Source organism: Myotis daubentonii, chromosome 3 (genome assembly GCF_963259705.1).
Source record: "Myotis daubentonii chromosome 3, mMyoDau2.1, whole genome shotgun sequence".
Lineage (NCBI taxonomy): Eukaryota > Metazoa > Chordata > Mammalia > Chiroptera > Vespertilionidae > Myotis > Myotis daubentonii.
The window spans coordinates 6,816,850-6,843,652 of NC_081842.1; the positions used below are offsets into that span (position 1 = coordinate 6,816,850).

The window sequence follows — 26,803 nt, forward strand, 5'->3', positions numbered from 1 at the left end:
CGAGAGACCAAGAGATGAGACCAAAAGGTGTAATGGAGATGACAGAAGACGGACTGTAGGCTGTCGTGAACTTAATGTGCCCCCAGTTCAAATCCACGCTTAAGCCCTGATCCCCAGTTCCCCACAACGTGACTGTATTGGAGATCAGGGCTTAACAAGTGATGAAGTTGGAACGAGGTCTCTGGATGGGCCCTGAGCCAGTATGACTGGTGTCCTTATGAAAAGGGGACGTGTGGGCACAGAGGCCCGGGTAGCGGGACAACCATGCAGACACGGGGAGATGAGGCCATCTGTACGCCAAGGAGAGGGGCCTGGGGCAGATGCTCTCACAGTCGGAGGCAGCCCTGAGACACCTTCATCTCGGACCTCCGGCCTGTGCACTCTGTTCGGGCGACCGAGCTGGCCACTGCAGCCACTGCAGCCACAACCATCCACCCTCGCACAGGCTCAGAGCACTGGTTCCGGCTGCAGCCCGACAGGAGCTGGCCTTCAGGGACCCTGATCACTGGGGAAAGGGCTCCCGGTGGCTCCCCAGGCCTGTGATGCGCTGCTCATGCTGAGTCCTGGCAGGGGGTGGGGCCGAGGCAGGACCGGTGGAGGACAGGTACTTCCCCAGGCCCCAGTGGGGCTCACAGAGCAGAGGGACTTGCCCCTTCAAGCATCGCTTCTCTGCACCTCCCTCGGGCACCTCCCTCAGGCACCACCCAGCGCTGAGCCCGCAGCCCCGGGAGCCTCACTTCTGCACGTTGGGGTCGGGCAGGTTCTCGCGGTGGATGACCATGTGGGCGTGGTAGGTGGCCTTCAGGGCGAAGCGCCGGTTGCAGGTGCTGCAGCCGTAGCCCTTCTCCTTGTGCACCTCCATGATGTGCTTCAGGTACTCCTTCCCACGGCCGAAGGTGAGCTGCGGACAGGTACACGCTCACCACTCGCCCAGCTCGGCGCTGCAGCTCAGCACGCACTGCCGCGCACCACGGGGCAGGGACGCTGGTGAGAGCCCCTCACCCTGGCAGGTGAGGAGGGCACTCCTAGGGCAGGGGCAGGGGCAGTGCCGGCAAAACTGTGCAGCGGGGGGGGATGTGAGGAGTGGACCCCAGCTCCTCCCGGGCCTCCGGACTCCTCTTCAGGCCTGACTGCCTCCTCTCCACCCACTGACCTCCCTGACCTCCCTCACACCCAAGGGTCCTGACAGGCGCACGGCAGGTGCCAGGATGGGCACACGGGCTGGTGCTCGCGGAGAACATGGCACCTGCACTCAACAGGAGTGAACTGCGCTTTCCCAGGCAGGGGACCCAGTGCAGGGACCGCCTTCACACAGCACGCTGCTGAGCCTGGGCCCTTTGAGGACAGAACCACCCCCTCTGAGCACGCCCCCCTTCCACGCACGGGGCAGGCTGTGGTGAAGAGCCACTGGTCCGAGGGCGGGAGGGAGGCCCCTCATGCGGCCGACCTCCAGGGAGCCAGATCCCACCGGGTGAGCCACACAGACGTACGCCAGCCAGTCGGGAGACTGGTTCCGCGAGGATGGTCCGTGTGACACAGTGAGACCAGGCATCCTCCCCGAGAACCCAAGTGACCTGGGGCAGCCAGCGGGACAGCTGTGTCTGCAAGTGGGCCACCGCCTGGGGCTCCGCTCACCGAGCCCGGCCCGTCGGTCGGCAGCCTGTTCCGAGCCCCCTTCCCCGACGCTCTGAGCGGCAGGTTACCTGGCACCTCTTGCAGCTGTACTTGTGAGGCTCCGAGTCCGCGCTCTCGTCAGAATTGTCATCGTTCTCCTCGGAGGAGATCCCGATCTTGCCAATGAACTCTTCCCTTTGGTGGTCATCCATCAGCGCGATGTCCTGGAAGAGCCGGAGCCCGACTTCTAACGCGCGTGGCAAAGCGTTAACCGGCTCCTTATCCACGGCGGCAGGGGCTCACCCACGCGGAGAGGCAGCGCCTCTGCGGGGTAGGACGTCCTAGGAGCTCCCGCCTGCTGCGTCCTGTGTGGGCCCCCTGCACACCCCACTCCCGACGGGAAACCCACCAGGCCCTGCTCACACTCAGATAATTCTGCAATGCACAGCACCGGCCCCGCGGGGTGGGCAGGGAGCAGCAGGCTCCCTCCCGCGGGCCTGGTGTGAGCCTGGTGCTGCCTGAACCTGGGAACACCTAACGTCCCGGCCTCGATGGTGGCTTCTGTCAGTGGGGTGGGGTCAGTGGTCTCTAAGGCCTCCTCCTGTGGACGTGACCGGGCTTTCCCTGAAGTTTCTGAAGTTCCACTTACTTTTCTGCAAAAGACTGCAAGGATCACTCCAGCAGTCACTCGCAGGCAGAAACACTAGGGATGAGCAGCCCGGGGGCGAGCCCGGAGCTGAGGGAGCAGCGTGGCAGGAGCCAGCAGCCACCACTGGGAGGGAGGAGGGCTCGCCAGGCTGGTGGCCGGCTCCCTGTCTAGCAGCTCCTTCCAGCGGCCGCAGAGGGCGCTGCCCCTTTCCCTGCCACTGCCCATCCTCAGGCAGAGGCTGCCGGCCGCGTGGCGCTGAGGGCCACGTTTCCTCAGTGAGCAAACTTGGAACCCAGAGGGGATGGGCTCCTTTGGAGAGCTCGCGCCCCCTCCCTCCGCGCCCTCGGCTGAAGCACGAGGTTTCAACAAGGGCCGCCGTTCCGTTTCTTCTACTGTCGGCTCTCACATCGACTCAAACTGAACCCCTAGTTTCCGTCAGCAAAGAAGGGCACCCCTCTTTCAGAGGAGAACTGCCCGAGGAGGACTAGCACCTGTTTACAGACCACAGGCATGGGCACTCAGACCCGCTGGGCCCGTCACCTGTCGGGTCTAATTTAATGCTCATGGAAACCCACTCTCCATGGCAGGGCTCGGGGCCCCGTTTTACAGAGGGAAATGTGGAGGCTCAGAGGGGTGGCAGAACTGGTACCCGCAGGTCCCGGGAGGTCCAAGCCCTTCTCCTCGAGGCTCTTCGCCCTCCTGGGGCCCTTCCTTCCTCCCCAGCTTGGTCCACATGGCTCTGCACCTGCACTGGGAGCCTCCCACACTCGTGCCTCGCCCCCACTTTCCCCAGCATCTGCCCAGGGAAAGCCCAACCTGCACCGGAGCTGGGAACTGCCCGTCACTGAGCTGCAGGCAGGGAGGTGACGAGGGTGAGCGCAGCTTCATCGGGGCCTCAGCACCTGCCATCCCTTTGTTTTCCCCGGATCTGCACTTCTCCTGCCCCCATGGCCCCGAGTCCTCGCTGCCTCCCCAGCTCCGGCCAACTCCTCACTTTCCTCGAGGCAGGGAGAAGGGGAGCAAACACCAGCACCCCATCCACCCGCGGGAGGCACCGGACTGGGAGCCCTGCAGCGGGGCTGCCCGAGACCAGCAAACGGTCATGAGGCCGCATCTGACAAGAGGCGTGCAGCCAAGCGGACCAGTGATCAGAACGCTGGCCGGAGGCCCCCATGCCCCGAGTGAGCTACCGGGACAGCGCGCACGGCGGGCACCTTGAAGTGGACGTGGATGTGGTCCCTGAGCACGTCCACACGGAAGAACTTGCGGCCGCAGATCTCGCAGGTGTACTTCTTGTCGCCATGGGTCAGCAGGTGCTTGTTCATGTTGCTCCTGCAGGAGAACACCTGCGGGCGAAGAGGCGGACATGGAGGCGCCGCTCCCAACACCAGCTTCGCGTAAACCATAACCACAGTTTCCGTTTCCTCTTGCAAAGGCAACAACGCTGGCAGTGCTGCCACTGGCTGTCACCTGCGGCCATCGCTCCCCACTGTCCGGGCCTGGCAGCGGCTCACAGAACTGCGTGTGGCTGAGACCCAGCAACTACCCAAGCCCAGGCTGGTGGTTCTGTCCCCGACAACCCCAGCTTGTGGGGGCGAGGAGCCCCCTTGGGAGTCCCCCTGGGCCCCCGCAGCAAGTGCTCTGCATCCGAGAGGGACACGCTCTCTAGCCTGGGCACACAGTGGCCTCTGCACAATCTCGTCCTGGGAGGCGAGTCTGAGGAGGGCCAAGGCCTGGAGCTCATTCACGAAGAACACCCCACTTCTGTGGCCCCCGCACGGGCTGACAGCACCCCGGGGCTCTGATGGGCAGTGCACTGCTGGACATTTAAGGTCAAGCTAAGGAGTCGCCTGACACTCCCTGAAGGGATCTGCTCATAAGGCTGACGTCACACTTCGCTCACTCGGGGAACATGCCAGGAACCGCCGTAGCCACGCGGTTGTGGGTGCTGTCACTCAGAGATGCCACAGGGGAGAGCAGCACCAGCAGGCAGAACTAAGCCCCAGGACCTCCCACTTCCCCGGTGACCGGCTCCCACCTCTGCCAGAGGGACAGGTCACAGAGACGCTGCGGAGAGAGAGAGCGTGAGCTCGGGTGCACGCAGGTGGAGATGGTGGCCAACGAGGAAAAAGGCTCTGACAGAGCAAACGCTCATCCTCAGCTCCCTCCCTGGAGACCCGGCTCGACAGCAAAAGATCACAATGACAAGGCCACGAGTGAGTGGACACTGCAGCTTAGGACACCCCGAGTGTCCATGTCCCCGGGACCTTCTCCGGACCTGCAGTGGGCAGAGCTCCGACTCGTCACCGCGGGAAGGGGTGAGCTGTGCGTTAGACTGCGGGGCAGCGCGGCGTTACCTTGCCACACACGGGGCACCCCGAAGGCTCCTTCTTGTAGCGGACCAGGCTTTCCCCGCTGGTCTCCAGGTCTTCTCTCTTCACTCGCCTGATGCCTGAAAGGCCCACCGCCCAAGCGAGAGGGTAAATACATGATATTAGCCAGCTCTGCTGCAGCCCAGTGTCATTTCAGAGGACGGAGACGGCTGCCCACAGTGGGGAGACATATGAGTGAGCGGGTGTCCCTGGGCGTGATGTGAGCATCAGCGCTAACCGCTGCTCCTACGGGCCCCCAGGGGAGAGGAGACTGCAGCACCCATGGGCCCGGTGACAGGGTTCTTGCATCTGAAACATCTGGAAATACGAGGGCAGCGATGTTTCCCACTTTACAGCGTGGAAGGTTATAACGAACGACCTAGAGGTGTCTGTGCCCGATGGAAAGGCTCAGGGAAAAGGCAGGCTTTTTATTAAAAAGAGGCTAATACTCATCCCTCAAATTAAACCAGCTGAATTAGGGCCAGGGTGCAAGGTCAGCTGATAACAAAATCCTTACGGCTTTCAGGCATTGGGGGCCTCTCGGGGTACACAGAGGAGGAGCCAGGGAAAACCAGTCAGGGGCTCCCCAATGCCTCTGTCTGGAACATGCTCCACACACATGCGGAGAGCTCACTGCGTCAGTTTCACAGTTTTCTTCCTACTCTCTATCATGGGTAGCATTTTGCCATAATACTCAAAAACTCTTTGAAAAGCTTTTAATGACTGCCTACCATTCAATCCTACAGAGAGCCTGGTTTCCTTAACTCTTTCCCTCCTGAATACTTAGGACATTCCCAACTGTCCCTGTAGTTCCCACCTGACACTACGGATTCCTCCCTTTGCATGAGCTGAATCCCCACAGCTCGATGACTCCATCGGGTGGTGGCAAGGACGGGCCCACTCCTCCCCTCCCTCAGGCCTGCCCTGCGCAGGGCGCTCACCCTCCAGGTGCCTCCGCTGGTGGTCCAGCATGACGTCCTTGCGGTAGAACATCTTGCTGCAGACTTCACAAGCAAACTTCTTGTCCCCGTGCTTCTTCTTGTGCTTGGAGAGGTTGCTGTTGGTGGAGAAGAATCTGAAACACATCTCACATTGGAACGTCTTGTCATCTGTCCAGAAAGCAAGCAGACACAGCAGCTTTTAGGTCAACGGCATCGGATGCAGGCTCCATGGTGAGGCCGTGGGAATGGCAAGGGCGCAGGTGAAGGGTGGAGATGCGTGAGGCCCACGCGGCCAGGAAGCCGGTCACCTGTGCTACTGTCCAAGCACAGGCTGGAGGGCTGGTTCCCAAGATTTAGCTCGCCTCCTCTCGCCACCAGCCCAGCCCGCATCCTCCGCCACCTCCTCTCCCCCACGGTATTCAACGATTCCGCCCAAGGAACCCCAGTGCTCCACCGGGAACTGGACAGTCCCCACCCGCTCCCTCTGGGCCACTGCGCTCTCCCTCCAGGCGCCAGGACGTCCCCTGAAGGCCTGCCCTGGGTGAGCACAGGCAGCGGGCGTGGGGCACCTGCATGGCGCTAGCACCCCTCCAGCTGTCTGTCTTTCCTGGACCACCTGGACTCCCCCCTTGGCTCAGGGATCCCAGGGCCTCATGCCCAGCACAGGCCCCGACCCTCTCTGTGCTGTTCTGTGCTCTGCCCCTCACCCCACCCCCATCCAGGGGTCTGTCCTCCACACAAGCCCTGAAGGCAGCCCTCACTGCCCACAGCCCTCCTGGAGCACCAGCCCACGCCGGGTCCCCCTGCAGGTGGGTCACAGGGGCATCCTCCTTCAGAGGGAGGCCTCAGGACACACTGTGTCATCCTTGTTTCTGGGCCTGGGCCCCAGCCCGCTGACCTGCTCCTGGAGTCAACAAACGTTTGCCAAACACACATGTCCCTGAGGCTGCACATAGTCCTGCTGTTTCCTACCGTGAATCTGATGGTTCTCACTCTGCTGTACACGGAGCCCGAGGTGCGTTTAAGTACCCCCTGCCCCCCCACACACACCCAGGGTCTCAGACTGGGCCCTGGCAACACGTGGGCCACATCGTCCTCTGTGGGGGCCGACCTGGTGCTGTGGATGTCCTGCAGCACCCCCCACCACACACACACAGCCAGTGTGACAACCAAAATGTCCAGGCAGGGGGTTAGGTGACCTCAGTGTGCAGCCCAGGTGCATCTACATGATCCCCTACACACACATGTATGCAGTATGTGTGCTTAGTATGCTCATTTCAGAGGCTATGTATTAGTCCACCTGGTTCCTTTACCACAATTTACTGCATTATTTTTTACTAGAGGCCCAGTGCACGAAATTTGTGCATGGGGGCGGGGGGGTCCCTCAGCTCGCCTGCAACAACGCCAGTGTCCCTCGCCCCGGCCTCCAGCCCGAGGCCCCTCCCCTCCCTCAGTGTGGCCGGGGCGTGGACGCTGGGCTCGTGTCACCAGGGGCCTCTGCTGAATCCCCTGAGCATGGCTTCTTAGGGATGGGACCACCAGACCAAGGGCATCTGCATCTGCTTTGTGGAGGCCACACCATTACTGAGCTGTCCCATCAGATCACAGAGACCCCCACCCACCCCAGGCTTGCAAAACCACCCAGGTGAGCCGCCCTCCTGGGCAGGTGCTAACAGCACAGGTGAGCCGCCCTCCTGGGCAGGTGCTAACAGCACAGGTGAGCCACCCTCCTGGGCAGGTGCTAACAGCACAGGTGGGCTGCCCTCCTGGGCAGGTGCTAACAGCACAGGTGAGCCGCCCTCCTGGGCAGGTGCTAACAGCACAGGTGGGCTGCCCTCATGGGCAGGCACCCCACTAGCGTGGAAGGTACAGTGTGCCCATGGCTTTAGCTTTCTCTCTCAGGAGTCCCTCCAGCATATGGTGAGAAATCACCTGTAACTATTCCTGACTCATTTGTGGCCTCTGCTTGGGTAGAGGGAGTGAGCAGGGCTGTCGGGACGTCCCTCACTCAGGGTGGCTGCCCTGCCCAGGCAGGAGCGGGCAGGGCTTTCGGGACGTCCCTCACTCAGGGTGCATTTCCTGTGTGGCATCTAATGACCAGTTTAGGAATGCAGATGGGCGTCTGGCTCCAAAAATAACTTTCTCCCACCAATAACCCTGGTGCCTTTGAGGTCTACATTTATCTACATATATAAAAGCCTAAGTGACCAAATGACCAAACAACAGGTTGACCAGTTGCTATGATGCACACTGACCACCAGGGGGCAGACGCTCAATGCAGGAGCTGCCCCCTGGTGGTCAGTGTGCTCCCTTAGCCAGCCAACCTCCCGCAGTCCCTCCCCCTGGCCAGCCAACCTCCCGTGGCCCCGATCACCATCCAGGCTGAGGGACCTCACCCATGCATGAATTCGTGCACCAGGCCTCTAATGTTTTAATAAAATGCAGCGACTGAAAACAGATGCCTATCAGTTGGGTTCTGGTGAGGGGGTGGGTGCAGGGTCACCCAGAGATAAGACAGCAGATTTCCAGTGGAGCCGACCTGCATGGGAGCCTGGACGTGAACCTTTGCTATTCACTAGCGCAGTCTGATGGTCAAGGGCAGTTCAGGGACCACTCAGAAGAGTTACACCAACACCTGTCACACCCAGGGCCGGCCCTGCTAAGTGGAAGGATGAGAAAAACCCAGCAGACTACACGTTTCAAAGCTTCTCCCTCACATTGGACAAATTCTTGGCTTAATGGTTTATGGAAGACACACATTTTCTTATGTGAACACATAAAAAAGCGTAACAGTATGCAAATACTGCATTTTGCAAATGAGCTCACATCCAGGCTTAACCTTTATTTTCCATCCACAACTTCTACCCTTTGAAAGAGCATCTTGGGAAAAGAGAAGGTGCATTTCAGCTGCTGCTGTTACTTCCATGTGACAAAGGGAAGGTCTGCTTTGTCAGAACTTTGACCCACGAGTAGCACCCGGGGCTCTGACTTCTGTTACTTTCTGCTTCACCTTGTCCAGAGAGACAGCTACAGAGGACACCTCCTCTTCCTGGACCCTGAGTCACTCACCAAACACTGCACAGGTGCCACTCATGTTCCTGACACCGACAGCCCGCCCCATCCCTGCAGGCACGCAGACCTGCCAGTGGCCACACGAGCGTCTTCCGGCTCAGAACAGCCCAGGCTAAGGCCGGCTGCAGCTGGTGCAGCATGGAGACTGCTGGGGGACCTGCCCCAGATCTGGGGAGCACCTGGGTGCAGGGCTCAGGGTGCAGGTGTGCGGCACACAGGAAGTTCGTCCGAAAGCTGCCAAGGCCACTTAAAGCCACAGACTCAGATGCTGCGGAGCAGCTGGAGCTCAGGTGAAACAGGGCTCGTCTGCCACTCGGAACAGTCCCGCCACGGGAGCAAGGCGCCATGGGCGAGACATGCCAGCTTCCAGACAGGACCCTCCAACACGACAAACAAACACACAAGCCAAGCAAGGGTTACAGTGGGCGCTTCCGGGCAGGCGCTGGCTGCGGAGGGAGGGGCTGTGGAGACTTAGCTAAGCCGGTTAAGGCTCCCCGGAGACCCACCTGACCAAGACCCCCACAGAGATACAGTGACGCACACAGAGGGCCAACAGGAAAGGGTCGGTATCAAAGGCTAACCTGGTAGGTCGCTAAGCCGACTGCCACTGGTCCCCCCCTCTCCCGGGTGAGCTAGGGTTCCTGGAGAGAGGGAGAATGCAAGTCACCCCGGTGCACAGGAGGAGCAGTGGGGACAGGGCGGGGCTTCCTCCAGGGGCTGGGCTCCTAAGCCACTGCCTCCTGCTGTCCACGAGGATGTCTGTAGCACGCGTGCTTGCCAGCTGCCAGTTTGCCAGAGACAGTGCCTGGCATGCTTGCCCAGACCCAGAGAGGCCCCGTCAGCACGGGCTCGTGGCAGCATGAGGAAATGAGGTTCCTGTCACTTTTGGAGATGGGTGGACAGAAGTGGACTCAGAACAACATGGTCTGGACACTGGCAGCTCCATGTAGAAGGGAGGCTAATGGTTCCGGAAGCCCCTTCCGACAAGTGAGAGACACACCCCTGCAGGCACCACCCACCACTCTTTCGCACATGGTCCTAGCGCAAACCCGACACCGCTGCCCGCCACACTTGGCAAGGATGGCATGTGTGGGAACTCAAATGGGGGGCATGTGTAACAGGAAGTGGGAACATAAGTTCCTTTAGACCCGGGATGTCTCCGTCTGTCTCTAGACCAGCTAATGACTGCTCGGAAGCAAAATGCGTGGTGGGGTTGTTAACCCTACCTTTACCCCCTCTGACGTTCCCCAGCTCCCACCCCGTCCCCTGGGACTCGACGCTGGCCGGCCCGCTCACCTGTCCTGCAGTTGTGAAATTCCAGCGCGCTCTCGATGCGGAAGGTCTTCTCACAGGTGCCACACCGGTACCTGTACTCGCTGTCCACCTGGGCAGAGGGCAGCACGTCAGTGAGAGGAGGAGCCCAGGGGAGGCTCAAGCAGAACGAGCCTCCCTGAGGAAATGTTCTAGCAACTTCCATGTGTGTGTGGTTTACGACGTTTCTCTACTACTCTCCTACTCAGCTTAGGAACATGAAGAATTTTCACTCTTCCCGCCCAATTCCACTAGAAAGAGCACCCCATACTCAGGCACCTGCACAGCCCCCAGGGCCACCTGCTCCCGCCAGGCCAGGCCACCTGGATGTGTCCAGAACCGCCGGGCTCGGCCGCTGTGGTTCTCTCCTCTCCCCTGACTCTAACTTCTCTCCCCCTCGGACTGTTTGGTCCGTGGCCTGCTTCTCCTGTAGCTGGGAGGACAACCGTGGCTGCACCCACCTCGTTCCGGCTGTGCTTGTAGGAGACATGCTGCTTTAGACTCTCCTTTCGGCTGAACAGCTTCGCACACTCCTCACACTTGAACAGCTTATCACCTACGGAGCCAACAAGAACAAGCCGGTCCAGGACTGCAGCGCGGCCGGAGACATGCGCGCCCTGGCCCTCCACGCGGGCGGGCAGCCCCTGGGCACGCTGCCCACAGACAGGCTGGGACTCACCATGCGAGCGCACGTGCCGGCTCAGGTTGCTGCTGTTCTGGAAGACCTTGCTGCAAGTGCCGCACTGGTACACCCGCCGGTGCTCCCCCAGCTGCCGGACCAGCTTCCGCCGGATGCCATGCCGGGTGGAGAGAATCAGACTCCTCTTGAGGGCGATGCTGCCGCTCTGATGATGCGGGAACCTGCCAGGTGGACAGGGGACGGGAGGACAGGTGGGAGGCTGAGTTCAAGGTTACAGTCATCTCGGAAAGGGTCTTCCCAAATCAGCCCTGCTCGATGGGAGAAAGGGGCCAAGCTCGGCATCACCCAGGGCCAGGGGCACCCAGAGGAGAGGCACCGTGAGCGGACCAGCCGCACGTCTCACTGCGTTGACCTCTGGCCACCGGGAAGCGTCACACACAATGCGCGCTTCACCTAGAGCAGCCAGGGCCCTGAGCTCTCCTCACGGGTACGGCCTCTCGGCTTTATATTCTCCCTGAACCGGGTTTTTAAAATCTCATCTGCTTGTGTGTTTCTGACTGTTTCCATGGAAACTCTCCGGGCACTCAGATTGTAAATAAATAAACAGGTAACAGCATTTCTGACATGCCTTTGGTTTCAGTATTTCCACAGGTTCCCAGCCTACGAAGGACCAGGTGCACTTTGACAATAGAAAGGGGAACCCCAAAAAGAGCCAGTGGAGAAAAAATTGCCACCAGCTTATTCAGCTTCAGGACAATAATTTCCCAAGAATGACAACAAAATGCAAACATTTTCCTTGGTCACTGAAAGAAAAAGGAAAACACAAAGTAAGGAAAGCTATTTATAGAAATTCCAATACAAAACTGCTTTATCACAGCAGCAATATTCATAACAGGCAGGAGGGGGGCAGCCCAAGCGCCACGGAAGCAGGAATGGACAAGCCAACGTGGCCCACCCACAGCGACCGTCACGCAGCCTGAAGAGGGAGGACATTCTGACCTAGGCTGCACTTGGATGGGCCTGGAGAGCAGCATGCTGAGTGGAGCAAGCCCGTCACAGAAGGACCACTCCTGTGTGATCCCCCTTACACGGGCACCTAGGCTGTTCAGATTCACAGACGGGGCTGGGGATGGGCTAAGGAATAATTATTAAATAATATGGAGCCCTGACTGGTTTGGCTCAGTGGATACAGCGTTGGCCTGCCGACTCAGGGGTCCCGGGTTCGATTCTGGTCAAGGGCATGTACCTTGGTTGTGGGCACATCCCCGGTGGGGGGTGTGCAGGAGACAGCTGATCGATGTTTCTCTCTCATCGATGTTTCTAACTCTCTACCCCTCTCCCTTCCTCTCTGTAAAAAATCAATAAAATATATTTAAAAAAAAATAATATGGAGTTTCAGTTCAAGGAAGATAAAGAAGTTATGGAGATGGATGATGGTGAATGTATGTGAATGTATTTAAAACCACTGACCTGTACTCTTAAAAATTATGATGATGGTAAATTTCATGTTAGGTCTACTTTACCACAATAAAAATATTTTTCAAACTGTTTTCACAGTGGACGCCCCATTAAGCTCCTGGGTCCAGAGTGTTCCTGCTGCTTGTTCAGAAACACACTCATCCGCTTCCACCATGAGAAGCAAACCCCCACTCGTCAGGCCCTCCCCCGCCCCCCACGAAGCCGCTGCGCCCCCCCCCCCCCCCGCTGCCTGCCCCGAGCGCTGTGGCAGGACTCACTTGGGCACTGAAGGGGCCTCGCTGGTGGTGGTGGTGGCCAGCTTCCCCAAGACCAGCTCCATGATGTGCTCGTCCGGCGCCGCAGACACGGGCTCGTCCGGGGGCACCTCGGTGATGATCTCGGCCACTTGCTCTGTGCAGAAAGAACGGGACAGCCACGTCACAGCCGGGCAGGGGCAGAACACAGCCAGCCAAGACGGCACGCCCAGGGGACACAGCCGGGACAGGTTTACACGGTTAACAAGGAAAGAAAGGAAAACTAGCAGTATTTTAGAACCTACATATTTATCTGTATATATAGAAAATCAAAGTGATATTCATAACTCAAAACTAGTTATAAATTGTGATGCTTCTTTAAAACCACGACAGTCCTAGCACTATTTCAATCCCTCAGCATACCAACCCAAACCACAACATTTTCATATATATTGGGATCTTAAAATTTATTAAATTATGGTGACAGAGACTCAGAAATATTAATTTTGTTATTAGACAAGCCACCGTGAGTATGTTCAAAAGCAAATAACGGCAAGCACAAGAGTCAAACACGACATAACCACAGTAACAGGGACCCAGGTCTGAACCTCTGCACAAATGAAACACGGGAAGGTCACACACAAATTAGCACCGGTCCTCCCACTTGCCTCCCACATGCCTTCCTCATGCAACTGACCACTAGTGGACCTATCACTGAAGAGGCTCCTGCCCCTTCACTGGCCTGGCCTGTTTAGGGAAGGGAAACTGTGCAGGAAGTCTAACCCCTCAGGCCCTGTCAGGGCCACAGAGCACACCCTGCTGGCCCCGCCCCCAGGGCCAGCCCTCACCTGCTGGCTCTGCCCCCCAGAGCCAGCCCTCACCTGCGGGCTCCGCCCCCAGGGCCAGCCCTCACCTGCTGGCTCCGCCCCCAGGGCCAGCCCTCACCTGCTGGCTCCGCCCCCAGGGCCAGCCCTCACCTGCGGGCTCCTTGTCTTCAATGACGACCAGGGGCTGCTCTGGTTTCTGTTCTGGTTTCGAGGCTTTGGGTTTTCTCCCCCTTCGAGGCTTTTTCTTCTGCTCTTTGGCGGCACTGATGCTCTTGGGGACTGCGGGAGGCTCCCCCTGAGACCCGTCAGGTTCCTTCTCTGGAGCCCCCTCCTGCTGGCCGGCCGGGGGGAGGCTTTTGGCTTGTTCCAAGTGACCCAACAGATGCTCTGCAGGAGAGGGAGGCAGGTGCACCGGGGCGCGGGGAGCCGGTCAGCGTCCGCTCCCTCCCCCACTGCTCGTTCGTTTTCAATTTTATTTGCTGATAGCGCGCCCTCTGCAGAGGTAAACCGTGTTCCCACTGCTTCTGAGAAGAAAGCATTCCCACGCACCAAACAGAGGACTATTTCAGTCAGTCAGGTGCTAAAGGCAGGGCCGTTCTGTACAGATAAAGCCTGCGCCACACGACGTGCGAAGAGGACTGTGGGAGGCCACACCCACGTGCTCTCTCTCGATGGCAACAGTCAGGCAACTGTGATTTTTGTCTGTAAGCTTATTTGCATTTTCTAATTTTCCACAATAAATACCTAACACGATTACTTACAAATGTAACCTCTAAGAGGAAAAGAGAAATATTCAATTTGTGATAAACTGTCTAAAAACACTGCATAAAAGCAAAAGAACAGAAACTGTGCTTTATTTTCAACGGAAGAAGCCCTCAGGGGCCTCCCAGGACAAGAAAGCTGGACGAGAGCGGCCCCAGTCCCAGTGAAGGTGAGTCCGGCACAGACCCGCTGGCCCGCGGGGCAGCAGGAAGGAGGGAGGACGGTGGGAGGACGGGACTAACGCACGCAGATGACAGAGGCACCTGGGGGCTCACTGGGGCCCAGGACTGACTCTTCCTGCTGGAAAGCGCCACTGGGTCGACGCAGGTGCTGTGTACAAAGTGGCCGTTACGCCTTCATTTGTCCCATATGGAGGGACGCTGTGCTGGGTGCGTGCCCGCAAGAACGAGTGAGAAAAGAAAATCACACAGCAAACACCATGTTGTGCGACACGTCACAGGAAGGGTTTGGCAGTTCAGCCGCACAGCAGAACAAGGTAACAACGAACGCACTGGCTGCAAACACTGGAAAGACTAGATAAAATACAGACTTCTCCTCCCCCGCCCCGCCCCCCATACACTGCTGAGCTTAAGAGTGAGAAGACCTCGTGATGCCAGATACGCAGACGGGATCAAGCCAAAGTGTAAAAGCACGAGCTGGGGGAGGCACTGGGCTGGGGGAGGCACTGGGCTGGGGGGGCACTGGGCTAAGGGAGGTACTGGGTGTGGGGGGCACTGGGCAGGGGGAGGCACTGGGCAGGGGGAGGCACTGAGCTGGGGGAGACACTGGGTGGGGGTGGGGGAGTCACTGAGCCTGGGGAGGTACTGGGTGGGGGTGTGGGAGGCACTGGGTCGGCAGGGGTGGGGGGGCGGAGGCACTGGGCTGGGGGAGGCACTGGGTCGGCGGGGGGGGGGGGGGGGGGCGGGGCGCGGGGGGGGGGGCCGCGGGGGCGCGAAGGCACTGGGCGGGGCTTGTTCCGCAGGCACGCAGGTCTGGGAGAAAGGCTTCAGAGCCGAGCAGCTCACTGAAGCCGGGAGCCTCAGATGGCCATGCGGTTTGCTGTCCAAAAGGATGGTGTGCAGGAGAACCCAAATCACAGTGACCGCAACAGAGGGCTTTCAAAACTGACTCAACAACCTGCCCCCGCCTGCCCCGCCTTACCATTCAGGAGCTGCAGCTCCAGGAAAGCGGCGGAACACACTTTACACACCCACTGGCTCGGCTCTGACTCCACCGGGGTGCTGTTCTCCGGGGTGCCTGCAGCTTCAAAGAGAGACAAGGTGACCCACGGCAGTTCATCTGTCCACGAAGGCCCAGCCAGCCGAGAATGCACCTGTCCTACAGGTGACACTGACAACAGCGATCGCTCATGGACCACTTCCAATGGTCCAGGCTCCATTCTGTTCTCGGAATGTCCTCATTTCACACATGAGGACACGGCGCTCCCAGAGCCACCGCCGCCTGATGCAGGGTCTGTCTCCAGTCAGACACGTGTCTTCCTCCAAGAAGCCAGCCTAGTGGGACCAGGCCCACCCGTCACACAACCTCAAGAAAAAACATGCATCCTACAGACAACAAATTCCTCAGTCTCTCATCGGCTCACACAACAAGGGGCCCAAAACAGCCAGGCAGTGTGCCCTGAGCCTGGTGTGGCCGCTGCCTCGGCCCAGCGCTGTCCACCACTGGGTGCAGCGATAGAAATACTCTGTAACCGGCTGTCCGGGACAGCGGCCACGCGTGCGGGTGTCCCAGAGGAACTGAAGTCTTACATCCATTTCATTTGAATTTGGATTGAAACAGCCCCCCCCCCACCCCCCCCGGGGCAGGCGGCTGTGTCCAGGCAGTGCCTCCCGTCCTTCCTTGCAGAAGCACAGGGGCTACGGAGGGAGAAGATGACTAGCCTCCGTGGAGGACAGAGGGAGGCCCTGCTCTGAGGAGGGGAACTGCAGCTCCTTTAAAAAAAATTACGGTGCTCTCGTGGGACCTCAATGTTGGGGCCCTGATCGTCTGGCCCGGCCTGGTTTCTCTAACCCTGCCTGGCTGCATCAGGGCTGGGCCGGGGCCATGAGCCATCCCCACCACGTCTACTCCTGTCACTACACAGCCTGTGTTGGCACTCATGGGCCACTCGCACAGCAGCTCCTGGGCCCTTAACTGCATCACCCAGAGTTGAGACTGCCGTGCATTCGGTGTCGGGGAAAAGGCGGCAGAGGCAGCGCAGGGGCCTGGGCAGCTGCTATGTCACTAGTTTACCAACGGCCTGGCACACAGAGGAGGGGAGAGTCACCAGCACTGCCAGGGCTCCATGAACATTCAACAGGGAGTGCTCTCAGGAGGAAAAGAAATAAAGAATCCAAAGAACCAAATAGGCCGAGGCCGGTTTGGCTCAGTGGATGGAGCGTCGGCCTGCGGACTGAGGGGTCCCAGGTTCGATTCCGGTCAAGGGCATGTACCTGGGTTGCGGGCACATCCCCAGTGGGGGGTGTGCAGGAGGCGGCTGGTCGATGTTTCTCTCCCATCGATGTTTCTAACTCTCTCTCTCCCTTCCTCTCTGTAGAAATCAATGAAATATATTAAAAAAAAAAAAAAAAAGAACCAAATAGGTAAGAGTAAGCAATAACTTTCAATGCATTTCCAGAAATACTTGCTTGCCACTTGTCTCAAAACCGAAAACCATAAAAAGTATTTCTAAAATTTGAGAGTACCTAAGTTGCTTACTTCTTTTCCCAACTCAAAGCCTTGCTTAGGGTGAGCCAGCCTTCCAGTTTATGCTGGTTGTCCTGACATAATTATTTTTAAAAATATATATTTTATTGATTTTTTTTACAGAGAGGAAGGGAGGATAGAGAGTTAGAAATATCAATGAAGAGAGAAACATCGATCAGTTACCTCCTGCACACCTCCTACTGGGGATGTGCCCACAACCAAGGTACATGCCCTTGACTGGAAGTGAACCTGGGACCTTTCAGTCTGCAGGCTGACGCTCTATCCACTGAAACAAACTGGTCAGGGCCTGACATAATTATTAAGTGCCCCCCATTCTCAGAAGCGTAGAGGAGGAACCAGCCACCTCGTATTCCTGACTGAGAGTGGTTAGGACTAATTTCATTAAAATCTATTGTCTCCAAAATCAGCTCCAGATGAAAGAAAGACTCTCCAGCAGGTAAAAAGGCACGGGACAACTGTAACACCGGTAAGTGGCACCGGGCTCTGCTCTGAGCTTGACCTTGAAAGTCGTGAGGGGTGTGCCATCATCCAGGACACAAATGACAAGCTCAGCCTCTAACAACCCAAATGCTGATGTGCCGTCCGGGCTGCTCCCAGGCACACACGGCGTCAGCGGCCTGAGCCACAAGGAATCGGGCACAAAGAAACCAGGGCAGAAAGAGCTCGGTGCCCTTGGGTTAACAGTGCCCAGTGTCAGCCGTGTCACGGGGTCTCTCGGGGCCATGGAAAGGACCTGTGCCACCAAGACAGGAAAGATTTTTTAAGTTGAAGACGGCATTTTATTTATTTATTTAGTCGCTCAACTTTTATTTATTTATTTTTCCTGGACCCTGGTTTGTCAGGTACGCACTTTGATTTGCTTTTCCAATAGAAACATCGGGTTTGAGCCAATCACATGGATGACTGTCACGGGTATTTCTTTGCGCACACATACATGTGTGCACACACATACATGTGTGCACACACCCCGATTCTGGGGGAGCTGCAAGGTGACAGCCCCACTCGGGAGCAGATTCCTCCATCTCCTGCGCTGGGACAGGGCAGGCTCCTCACCCTCTCTCCCGCCGGTTTCCTCTGCCCAAACCAGGGACAATGAGCAACCTCAGAGGACGAGGCCGAGTCACGGTGTGGAGAGCGCGAAGGGCTTACTGCAGCAGAGATAAGAGATACGAGTTCCCGCCAGCAGGTGTCTGGCTCGGGTGTGGGCTCCAACTGTCTATCAGCTGGGATATGTAACAAGCAGAACAACAGACCTGGCCAAGAGGGGTCAAGACCACCCCCTCTGTCCTCCCCACGCACAGCCAGCTGCCAGCACAATTCCTCACTAACCCCGGGTTCCTGTGTGCAGCCCAGAGGCCCTCGGTCCCCAGGGCGCGGCTCCCACATACCGTGGACACTGGAGCAGGCCTGCTTCAGCATGGGCTTGTCCATCTTCTTGGCGTAAAAGGCCGCGTACCAGACGCGCAGCTCGGTGCCCGGGGGGATGTCCCTCGAGGTGGTGAAGTACACGTCGTTGTCGTGCTGGTAGGCCGTCAGGTTCTGGTGCTCGGGCTCCACCGCCGGCCGCACCAGCATCATCCAGTTGCAGTCGTCCTCGTTGGAGGTGTCAAAGCACACGGGGTGCCCGTCCTTCTGGAACACCTGCGGGGAGCACGCCCGCCAGGGGCCAAGGAGGATCCTGTTACCCACCAGTCTGTGTGTCAGCGTGTGGGGGGGATGCAGGGGGGGTAGGGGGCTAAGCAGTCTAGACCCGTGGTCAGCAAACTGCGGCTCGCGAGCCACATGCGGCTCTTTGGCCCCTTGAGTGTGGCTCTTCCACAAAATACCGCGTGCGGGCGCACACGTACAGTGCGATTGAAACTTCGTGGCATCGGTATAGACACAGTGAAAGATCCAGTTGTCATAGGGAGAGCCAAGTTCTACGCCTGGCCCAGGTGGGGACTGGAACACCAGAGCTCCACACCTGGTCCAGGCGCCACTGGGACACTTGAGTTCTATGCACGACCCAGCTGGAAACTGGAACACCCGATTCTGAGCTGTGGTCTAGGTGGGTTCCTGGGTAGTCCTATTAGTGGCCCAGGTGGCACAGGGAAACCTGAGGTGTACTCCTAGGCCAAGAGTTACCAGGAGACCTGAGGTCTCTGCATGACCGAGCAGGGAAGTGGGACATCTGAGGTCTACTTGAGGCCTACTCCTGGAGTGGGCAAAATCATCTGAGTTCTTCTCTTGGTCTCGGTGGCATCAGGACATCTGAGTTCTATTCCTTGTTCAGGTGTCATCAGAACAGCTGGGTTCTACTCCTAGCACACATGTCATTGAGGCGTCTGAGCTCTACCCCTTGTCCATGCATCATCGGGACAGCTGAGTTCTAAATATGACCTCGTTGGGAATTAGAATGACTGAGCTCTACTCCTGGCCCAGGTGGGAACTGGAACACCTGCGCTCTACACCTGGGTCAGGTGTCATTGGGACACCTGAGTTCTACCCACGGCCCAGTTAGGAACTGGGATTCTGGGGTTCTACTCATGGTCCAGGTGTCACTGGGATATCTGAGCTCTACACCTGGTCCAGGTGCTGTCAAGTCACCTGAGTTCTAAGCATGGCTCAGTTGGGAACTGGGAAGCCTGAATTCTGTACCTGGTCCAGGTGTCACTGCGACACCTGAGTCCCACACGTGGCCCAGCTGGGAATCGGATGTTAGGTTGTACTCGGGTCCGATGGGCATCGGGGCACGTGAGCTCTCCTGGCTCTATCACAGGGTGCTCAGTGACATTAGCCAAGTCCCTCGGTCTTTACAGGGTGCGCCCTCAGCTGCAAACCAGCACTGCTCCTTGTGGGGTAAAGGCAGGCAGGGAGCAGGCGGAGAAACTTAAATATTCTGAAGTTCAAAGTAACCACACTGTATAGGGCTCTTGTCCCCTATTTCCTGATGCCTTGTGACTTCCTCCCTGGAAGAGGGGTCTCTCCCCTCTCCTGAGCGCTTCCTGTAGGGGCTGGAGGCCCCTCTGAGGATGAAGCCCTCGGACACTAGAGGGGAGGGCCGAAGGGCCACCAGGTGCCCAATGACCCCCGCCTGGTGTGGAGTGCGCTCCCAGGGGGCCCCGCCCTCCCTCCGGTGGCATAAAGCGCTCCAGGCACACAGGTGCCAATGCTGAGCCTATACTGAGAACAGCTCGTGCCAGACACAGACCTTCAGAAGTGAGTCACTGAAAGAAACCAAGACGGGCACCAAGGACTTGTTCAATGGCCCGCGGAGGCTGTGTATCGTGTGGCCCGGGTCCCTGAAGGACAGCAGCCAACAACCTCGCTTTCTCTCCTTTCTCTCTTTCCTTGTGAACATCAAGCTCCTTTCCTTTCCCCGTTGTGCTGAAATCTGCCTGGTAAGTCCCATCTTCCAAGCCCCAAACCCGAGGTTATCTATTCATCTCTGGCCCTCAACGTGGATCTCTGCTCAGGGTCCCTGAGGAAAGTCCCCGCTGTGGGTAATGCCGCCCCAGCTCCCTGCTCCTCCCGTCTCGTTCACAGGCTCGCTGGGGGCTGTGGCCATGCGGGGCCCAGGGACAGAGCCATGAACAGCACGCGGGCCCCGGCCTCCTGGAGCTCCCACGGGTCTTACTCTCCGTGGCTAAGCCCTCCCTGCTCCTTCCATTTTGTTTTCTCCCTCTCACATAGAAGCTGTCCTATCCTAGTCTGGCGGGCTTTTGAGAGCTGCCAAACTTTGTGCCAGTGTCTCTTCGCTGCCTCCACAAGACAACTTCTTCAGGAAGAGCTTGGCAAGCACACGCGCTCTACACAGTGTGACGGTAACTGGTCCGACACGCCACTGCGACCAGTGGCAGAACTGTCACCTCCTGCAGCCTGCTACGTCCACCTGGGTCGGAACGGAAGTGGTGGCGTTTGGGGCACCTCCTGCAGACACTTTAAATGCACTCTCTCTCTCGTGTTTGCGGAGCTGAAAATTACAGGAAGCAGCCTTTCGTTGGAAATTACGCAGAACGTTTCCAGGACATCTGTGAGCCACTGCACTCGGTGGCTATGCTGCCCCCTGGCACAGCGGACGGTCATACAGCACGGGCTCCCCAGCACCGCGGGCACAGCCTTTACCTTCAGCGGGAACGCAGATTCCTTCTCCCACTTGGCGACCCTCCTCGACTCAAAGGGACCGAACTGCGTTCGCTTGACGAGCTGCGTTACAGCAAACACGCCTTCGGCTCCATCTTCCAGTCGTCTGATCTCCAAGTTGGAAGGAAGGGATGACCTAGACATGGAACAAAATAAGTCCTTGTGCCCGGCCAGTGTGGCTCAGTGGTTGAGCATTGACCTGTGAACCAGGAGGTCACAGTTCGATTCCCAGTCAGGGCACATGCCCAGATTGCGGGTTCAGTCCCCAGTGTGGGGTGTGCAGGAGGCAGCCGATCAATGATTCTCTCTCATCATTGATGTTTCTATCTCTTTCCCTCTCTCTTCCTCTCTGAAATCAATAAAAATATATTTTAAAAAAACAACCAAAATAAACCAAGTCCCTGAGCGCCATCGGCTGGGGCAGCCACTCACACCAGACACAGACGGTTACGAGACGAAAAGCTGGCTCTCAGGGACCACCCAGGGCACACGATGGAGGGCCACTTACTAAAGGCCGGTTACAATCCCCGTCCACCAACAACAGGGGCTCCGGGTGTGGGGTGACGGGCCAACAGGGATGGCGCAGGCGGAGCACAGAGTCCAGGGAGAGAGGACTACGGCAGCTTCGGGACGAAGTGCCACGTGGAAAGTTCCACGAGAAAGAAAGAGCCACGCATTCCAAAGGCCAGAGAAGACTTCCAGCTGGGCTGAACCGCCGGTTTCATGGAGGGTGCGGGCTCTTTAAGTAAACCAGGAGAAGGTCAAGGGTGGGGTGCTGGAGGAGAGGGCACGTGGCTGGGACTCCAGCACCAGCCACAGCATCAGCGAGCCGCAGGAACCCAAGGATGGAGGGTCCCACTGCGGGACGGACGGCTCCCGTGGAGTTTCGTGGGCACCGGCAGCCGCTGGAGGCTTTGGGGGAGCGCTGATCCACTCTCTGCTTTAGGCAAAAATATTCTCTCTTTGTTTTGAGAAGGTAACTCACAGTGAGGAGAAGGAACTAAATGAAGAGGCTGGAAAACCAGTTGGGAGGCTTCTAGAAACAGCGCTGATAAGATGAGGACAGGGCCTCCCTGTGCGGCACTAGACCGTGTAAAATGAGCACAGTGATCTCACAGGTACTGCTATTCTGTCTGTCTACAGGTGAGGCAACTGAGGTGCAGAGAGAAGGCCTCATCCAAGTTCAAAGAGCTACCGCGTGTCCGGCCTGGGCTGTGGACCAGCCCTGGGCTGTGGACCCGCCCTGGGCTGTGGACCCGCAGTCACTCACCCTCACTCCGCCCCCCAGTGACACGGCCCCCACGGGGGCACAGCATGGCAGAGCCCCCGAGCCTCCTGACGAGACCTGCAGGTGCTTTTCCAGAAGCTGCCATGGCTCTGCCTTGCTACCTGCACTCACTGCTGCCTCTACCCCAGCCCACCTTGCCCACAGTGGGCACTGATGGTAGGAGGCGGGCCTACATTCGGGCCACGGGGAAACCGTGCGAAGAGACCTACAACTTGGTCGTTGCTCCTCGACCCATAAACCAACCCAACCAATCAGCTCTTCCACGGCACCACCTGGGTCTCAGTGTGGCTGCTCAGAACCATGAACGAGACATAGACATTCCCTCTGAAGCGTGACACATGTCTCGGCTCCTCCTGGCAGCACGCCACTCAGTTCACAGGGGACGGAAATCACAGGTCAGTCCCCTCTTTCCACTGTTTCCTCCCTTTGTGCAGACAAGAGGCCGCCAGGCCCTCCCTGCAGCCTGGTCCTCCCCACTCCCCCCAGCCAGGCCCTCCCCACAGCCAGGCCCTCCCCCCAGCCAGGCCCTCCCCCTTCCCCCAGCCAGGCCCTCCCCACAGCCAGGCCCTCCCCCCAGCCAGGCCCTCCCCCACCCCCCAACCAGGCCCTCCCCCTCCCCGCAGCCTGGCCCTCCCCACAGCTGACACGCAGACAGCCCTGTCAGACAGGCAGCACTGTAAACACAGTCCGAAGTGCTCACTCACCTGGCTCTGCTTAGTACAAAGGAGTCTTTGACCATGACCACTGGGCCCAGCTCAGGACATTCGGAGTCGTGATACTGGCTGCAGTCCTCACACCCTGCGAACAGACAGCCAGCATCAGCAGGAGGACACTGCTCGGCTCCAAGGCCGATGGGGTGACCGAAGTGCTCCCCACAAACACAACACAGGACGTGCCCCCAAGGAAAAGGCCCAGCTCACAGCAGGCAGAGTCCCCTCTGTGGTGACGAAGAAGGAGATCTTCCCGAGGAATGACAGTAAACGAAAAGTCACCAATTTCACCTGTTTGCCATAAATCTCCCGCACCGTAAATCACTTTCTATGCCCTTGGATTACTTTCCTGCATCCATCGCCGCCCCCTGCGAAGTGCCCTTTGCTGGGAGTTTGAGAAAGGTGAGCCTGTTAGAACCCCGGCAACAGGTTTCTCATGTGATAAATCATGTTTGTTAAAGCAAGTAAAGTCATCTCAACTGAAAAAGAAACAGCTCTTCTGTCTGTCCTATAAAGACACAATGTGGACGTGGCTTTGCCCGGACAGCCGGCGCCACATCAGCCACACGGGCGCACAGGCCACTCACAGATGAACATGATCTCCTCGCTGCCGTCCTCAGCCATCGCCGACACCTGTCAGGGCACGAGAGCGAGAGGGCGTCGTTAATGATGGGCTTTTTGCCAAAGCAATTTGAAAAGACAATTCCTGCTAAAGGCCTCCTTGCGCCTGGGCTTTGAGGCACATGTGGGGGGGGGGGGGAGGAGCTCTTTATGGTGGGATGGGGTTGGGGCCTTGAAATGTGTTCTTACCCAAAATAATGTTGTTTTAATAAAAGCAATTGAGTTGAGTGGCCTCTACGAGGAAGTCTTCGTGAATTCACACTTTCGCCTTTTTATATTAGCCGTGTTTCCGTTTGTAAAATAAACATATCGGCATTTTTTTAAAAGCCGGTGTTCACACTGTCACTTCTGTCCCCACCCTCACTGGACTGTGACTTCCTCCAGGGCAACCGCGCCTGGAGCTGCCGCCCGGGGCCTGCAACGCAGGGAGCACTCGGTTCTCGGGGGACTCAAGCAACCGTGACCTCGTGGAGGGGGCGCCCCTGCTCTCCACAAAACCTGTCAGATCCAGTCACTTCTATTCCCTAGTCATCCTCGAGGTACAGCTCAAGAGTGACCTGCACAGAGGCAGCTGGGCTCAGACCCCCCACACAGTTCAGGGTGACCTGCACATGTCAATTCCAGAGCCCGATTCCTGACCTGTGAAATGGAAATGAAAAGGCTCACCTGGTGCAGTTGTGGGGAAGCATGAAGTGCGATACACCTGGCATCCACAATGCCACCCAGCGTGACTCCCTCCTCTCCCACGCCCTCCATCCCCGGATAAGCCAACCCGGCATCCTTCCTGCATCCTACTTGTGCTCGAGCCTCTCTGCTGGGTACACCTTTGGGGAAAGTGTGCGGCCTGGCACTTCCTGAAAGCTATTCCACAAGCCGCCCCTCTCCCCGGGAGCTTGAAGAATGAAACGCAGACAATGCAAAGTCCAGATGAAAACTCAGATCTGCCGAACATACGTTTCGGCAGCAGAGAAGAGAACCTCACTGCGGCCGAGGGAATAAACAGGGAGACAAGGCAGGGAGATGGGACTGCCCATTTACGCTAAAATGCCAAAGAAACAGCCAGGGTGCATGTTTCCCAGCAGTCTCCACTACCTCCCTGGGCCACGCCCCACCTTCTCCCACCTGGAAGGTGGCTCTTCCTGCTCTCCCCTGGCTGGCCCCCCATTTTCCACACTGCACAGGGATTCCTCTAGAACATGAGCCCAATCAGGTTACTTGCCAACCCGAAGCTTAGCGGCGTCCCACTGTTCCTGGGATCAAACCCAAACCCCAGCCTGGTACTGGGGTACTGGCTGCAGCCCTCACACCCTGTGCCCACCTCCCCCTCACTGGCCCTCGCGGCCACCACAGCCTTGTTTTATTTAGTTCCCAGCTCCCTCCTGCCTCCAGGCCTCCCACACACGTGCCTGGAGCCTCTCCCCATCTCTGCGGCTGGCTGGTGCCTACTCACTCCTCTCGTCTTCGTGTAATTGTCACTTCTTCGGGGAGTGCTTTCTGACCCACGGGTCCAAATCAGGGCCCTTGTAACACTTCCTGAAAGCGCCCTGCAATCTCCCTTCACCAGTTTGCACCGCTGTGACCATCAATGTGTGTGCTGTCTATCTAGTGCAGGGGTCCTCAAACTACGGCCCGCGGGCCACATGCAAATACAAATATTGAATTTGCTCCCGTTTTGTTTTTTTACTTCAAAATAAGATATGTGCCGTGTGCATAGGAATTTGTTCATAGTTTTTTTTAAACTATAGTCCGGCCCTCCAACGGTCTGAGGGACAGTGAACTGGCCCCCTGTTTAAAAAGTTTGAGGACCCCTGATCTAGTGACTCTCCCCCACTGGACCTGGAGGGCCCCGAGATGGGACAGCAGCACAGGCTCAGCACACGTGGCCAGGCACTAGCAGACTGGCCACCGCTTCCGCGCGCCGGTCCTCACGCATCTGCACACAATCCTCCCTTACAGCTGGGCCCAGGCAGCTGGTGACCGGACCGCCAGATAATCACGAGTTGGTCAAAAAGTTTCAAATACTTCATTTGTACAATGTAGGCCACAAAGTTAAAAAGTCTGGTTAGATTAGCAGTGAGATCTGGAAAGTCTACTCGTTTCAAGTACAAAGTGATCTTAACTGCTTCACTCACTCTCTCGGTGTTTACAGGGCACGTCCTGGCACCACCTTGGCCCAGGCCTCGGAGGCCCCAGCTGCTCCTGCCCCGAGCAGGCCAGGCCTGGAGCTGACTGTTCCTCCTTTGTGGCCTCCGGGGAGAGGGGGGCATTGGCCTGTGCTCGCCTCACTGCCCTGGACGCTAAGGCTATTTGAGGGTTTCCTGCTACACATACTTGGAAGACAGTTTAAACAGAAAACCTGTGATAGTCAAATCTTACAAAGCAACGATGCTCTTACAGGAAAGGGCAGCCTTTCCGGCAAGTGTCTGCGCCTGGAGAACATTGTATCAGCTCTAACAAGACGCGTCCCTCTCTCGCCAGGCACTCCCGGGCCACCCACCACCACCAGGCTGTGCTAAAGGATGGCTTCACCTGAGGCCCAGAAATCAGGATTTTAAAAATATCCCCAGGTGATCCTGACGTGCAGCCAAGGTTGAGAACCGCTGCTCTAGAACGACGTGCGCAGGCTTCCCTGTAGTCACCGGGAAGCTGGCCCTCCAGGTCCCACCCAGCGGCGACCTGACCTACCCGGGCGGAGCAGCTGCCTGAGCGCATCAGGCCCTGCCATCCTCCAGGGACGGCTGTGCTCCCGGGGTGCGGGAGCCGGCGTGGGAGCCGTGGCGCCAGACCCAGCCCTCAGGTGGGCGATATGCGGGCCGCTTCCTCTCCAGGCTGCGATGCCCACCGTGCAGGACTGAGATGGCAAGAGGCCCCACCGCCACCGGCAGCGTGGAAAGCCCAGAAATCTCATCAGACTACTGCGAGCTTGGTACATTTTCTGTAAAAACACAGTGTTTTTCCAGGACACCAGCACGAGGAGTTGAAGCCTGCGCTTACCCAGCAGTGACCTGAGAATCAGAGGGACAGCCCTTTATCCCAGCGCAGACCGGGCACCCAGGCCCCGGCAGACAGGGCGGTGCAGGGTCCCGAGGAAGCCCAGGCTCACTCGATGGCAGAACATGCACAGGACAGTTTAAAAAGACCACTTAACAGGCATGTGACTACTCTGGTCCCTCACGTACGTACGTACAGTACTCGTCTCTCTGCGACTGGCTTATTTCACTTGGCATCATGTCCTCAGGGTTCACTCATGCTGCAGCCTGTGTCAGACCGTCCTTCCTTCTTGAGGCTGAATCCCACTCCACTGTCTGCATGGAGCACCCTGTTTATCTGTCCTCTGGCTGGCCTTTTGGATTGCTGCCGTGGTCTCTCTACTGTGAATCAGGGGTCCTCAAACTTTTTAAACAGGGGGCCAGTTCACTGTCCCTCAGACCGTTG

At 57.9% G+C, this 26,803-nt stretch overlaps 1 protein-coding gene across 2 annotated transcripts in view; it reads right to left on the minus strand.

Annotated features, from left to right (window-relative positions):
* Positions 1-26,803, minus strand: part of PRDM15 (PR/SET domain 15) — a 50,574-nt gene that overhangs the window by 11,746 nt on the left and 12,025 nt on the right. Inside the window, exons 2-17 of one of the 2 annotated variants that reach the window (XM_059686508.1) lie at positions 23,335-23,380; positions 22,742-22,835; positions 20,732-20,885; positions 18,016-18,268; positions 15,062-15,163; positions 13,289-13,525; positions 12,336-12,468; positions 10,639-10,820; positions 10,421-10,515; positions 9,945-10,032; positions 9,230-9,289; positions 5,577-5,744; positions 4,621-4,715; positions 3,478-3,609; positions 1,704-1,838; positions 738-901 (exon numbers count right to left, since the gene is read on the minus strand). In XM_059686508.1, the coding sequence (XP_059542491.1) occupies positions 738-901; positions 1,704-1,838; positions 3,478-3,609; positions 4,621-4,715; positions 5,577-5,744; positions 9,230-9,289; positions 9,945-10,032; positions 10,421-10,515; positions 10,639-10,820; positions 12,336-12,468; positions 13,289-13,525; positions 15,062-15,163; positions 18,016-18,268; positions 20,732-20,885; positions 22,742-22,835; positions 23,335-23,371 (2,129 nt within the window). In that variant the 5' untranslated portion in view covers positions 23,372-23,380. The remainder of the gene's footprint in view (positions 1-737; positions 902-1,703; positions 1,839-3,477; positions 3,610-4,620; positions 4,716-5,576; positions 5,745-9,229; positions 9,290-9,944; positions 10,033-10,420; positions 10,516-10,638; positions 10,821-12,335; positions 12,469-13,288; positions 13,526-15,061; positions 15,164-18,015; positions 18,269-20,731; positions 20,886-22,741; positions 22,836-23,334; positions 23,381-26,803) is intronic. The other variant, XM_059686509.1, reaches the window with a different exon arrangement.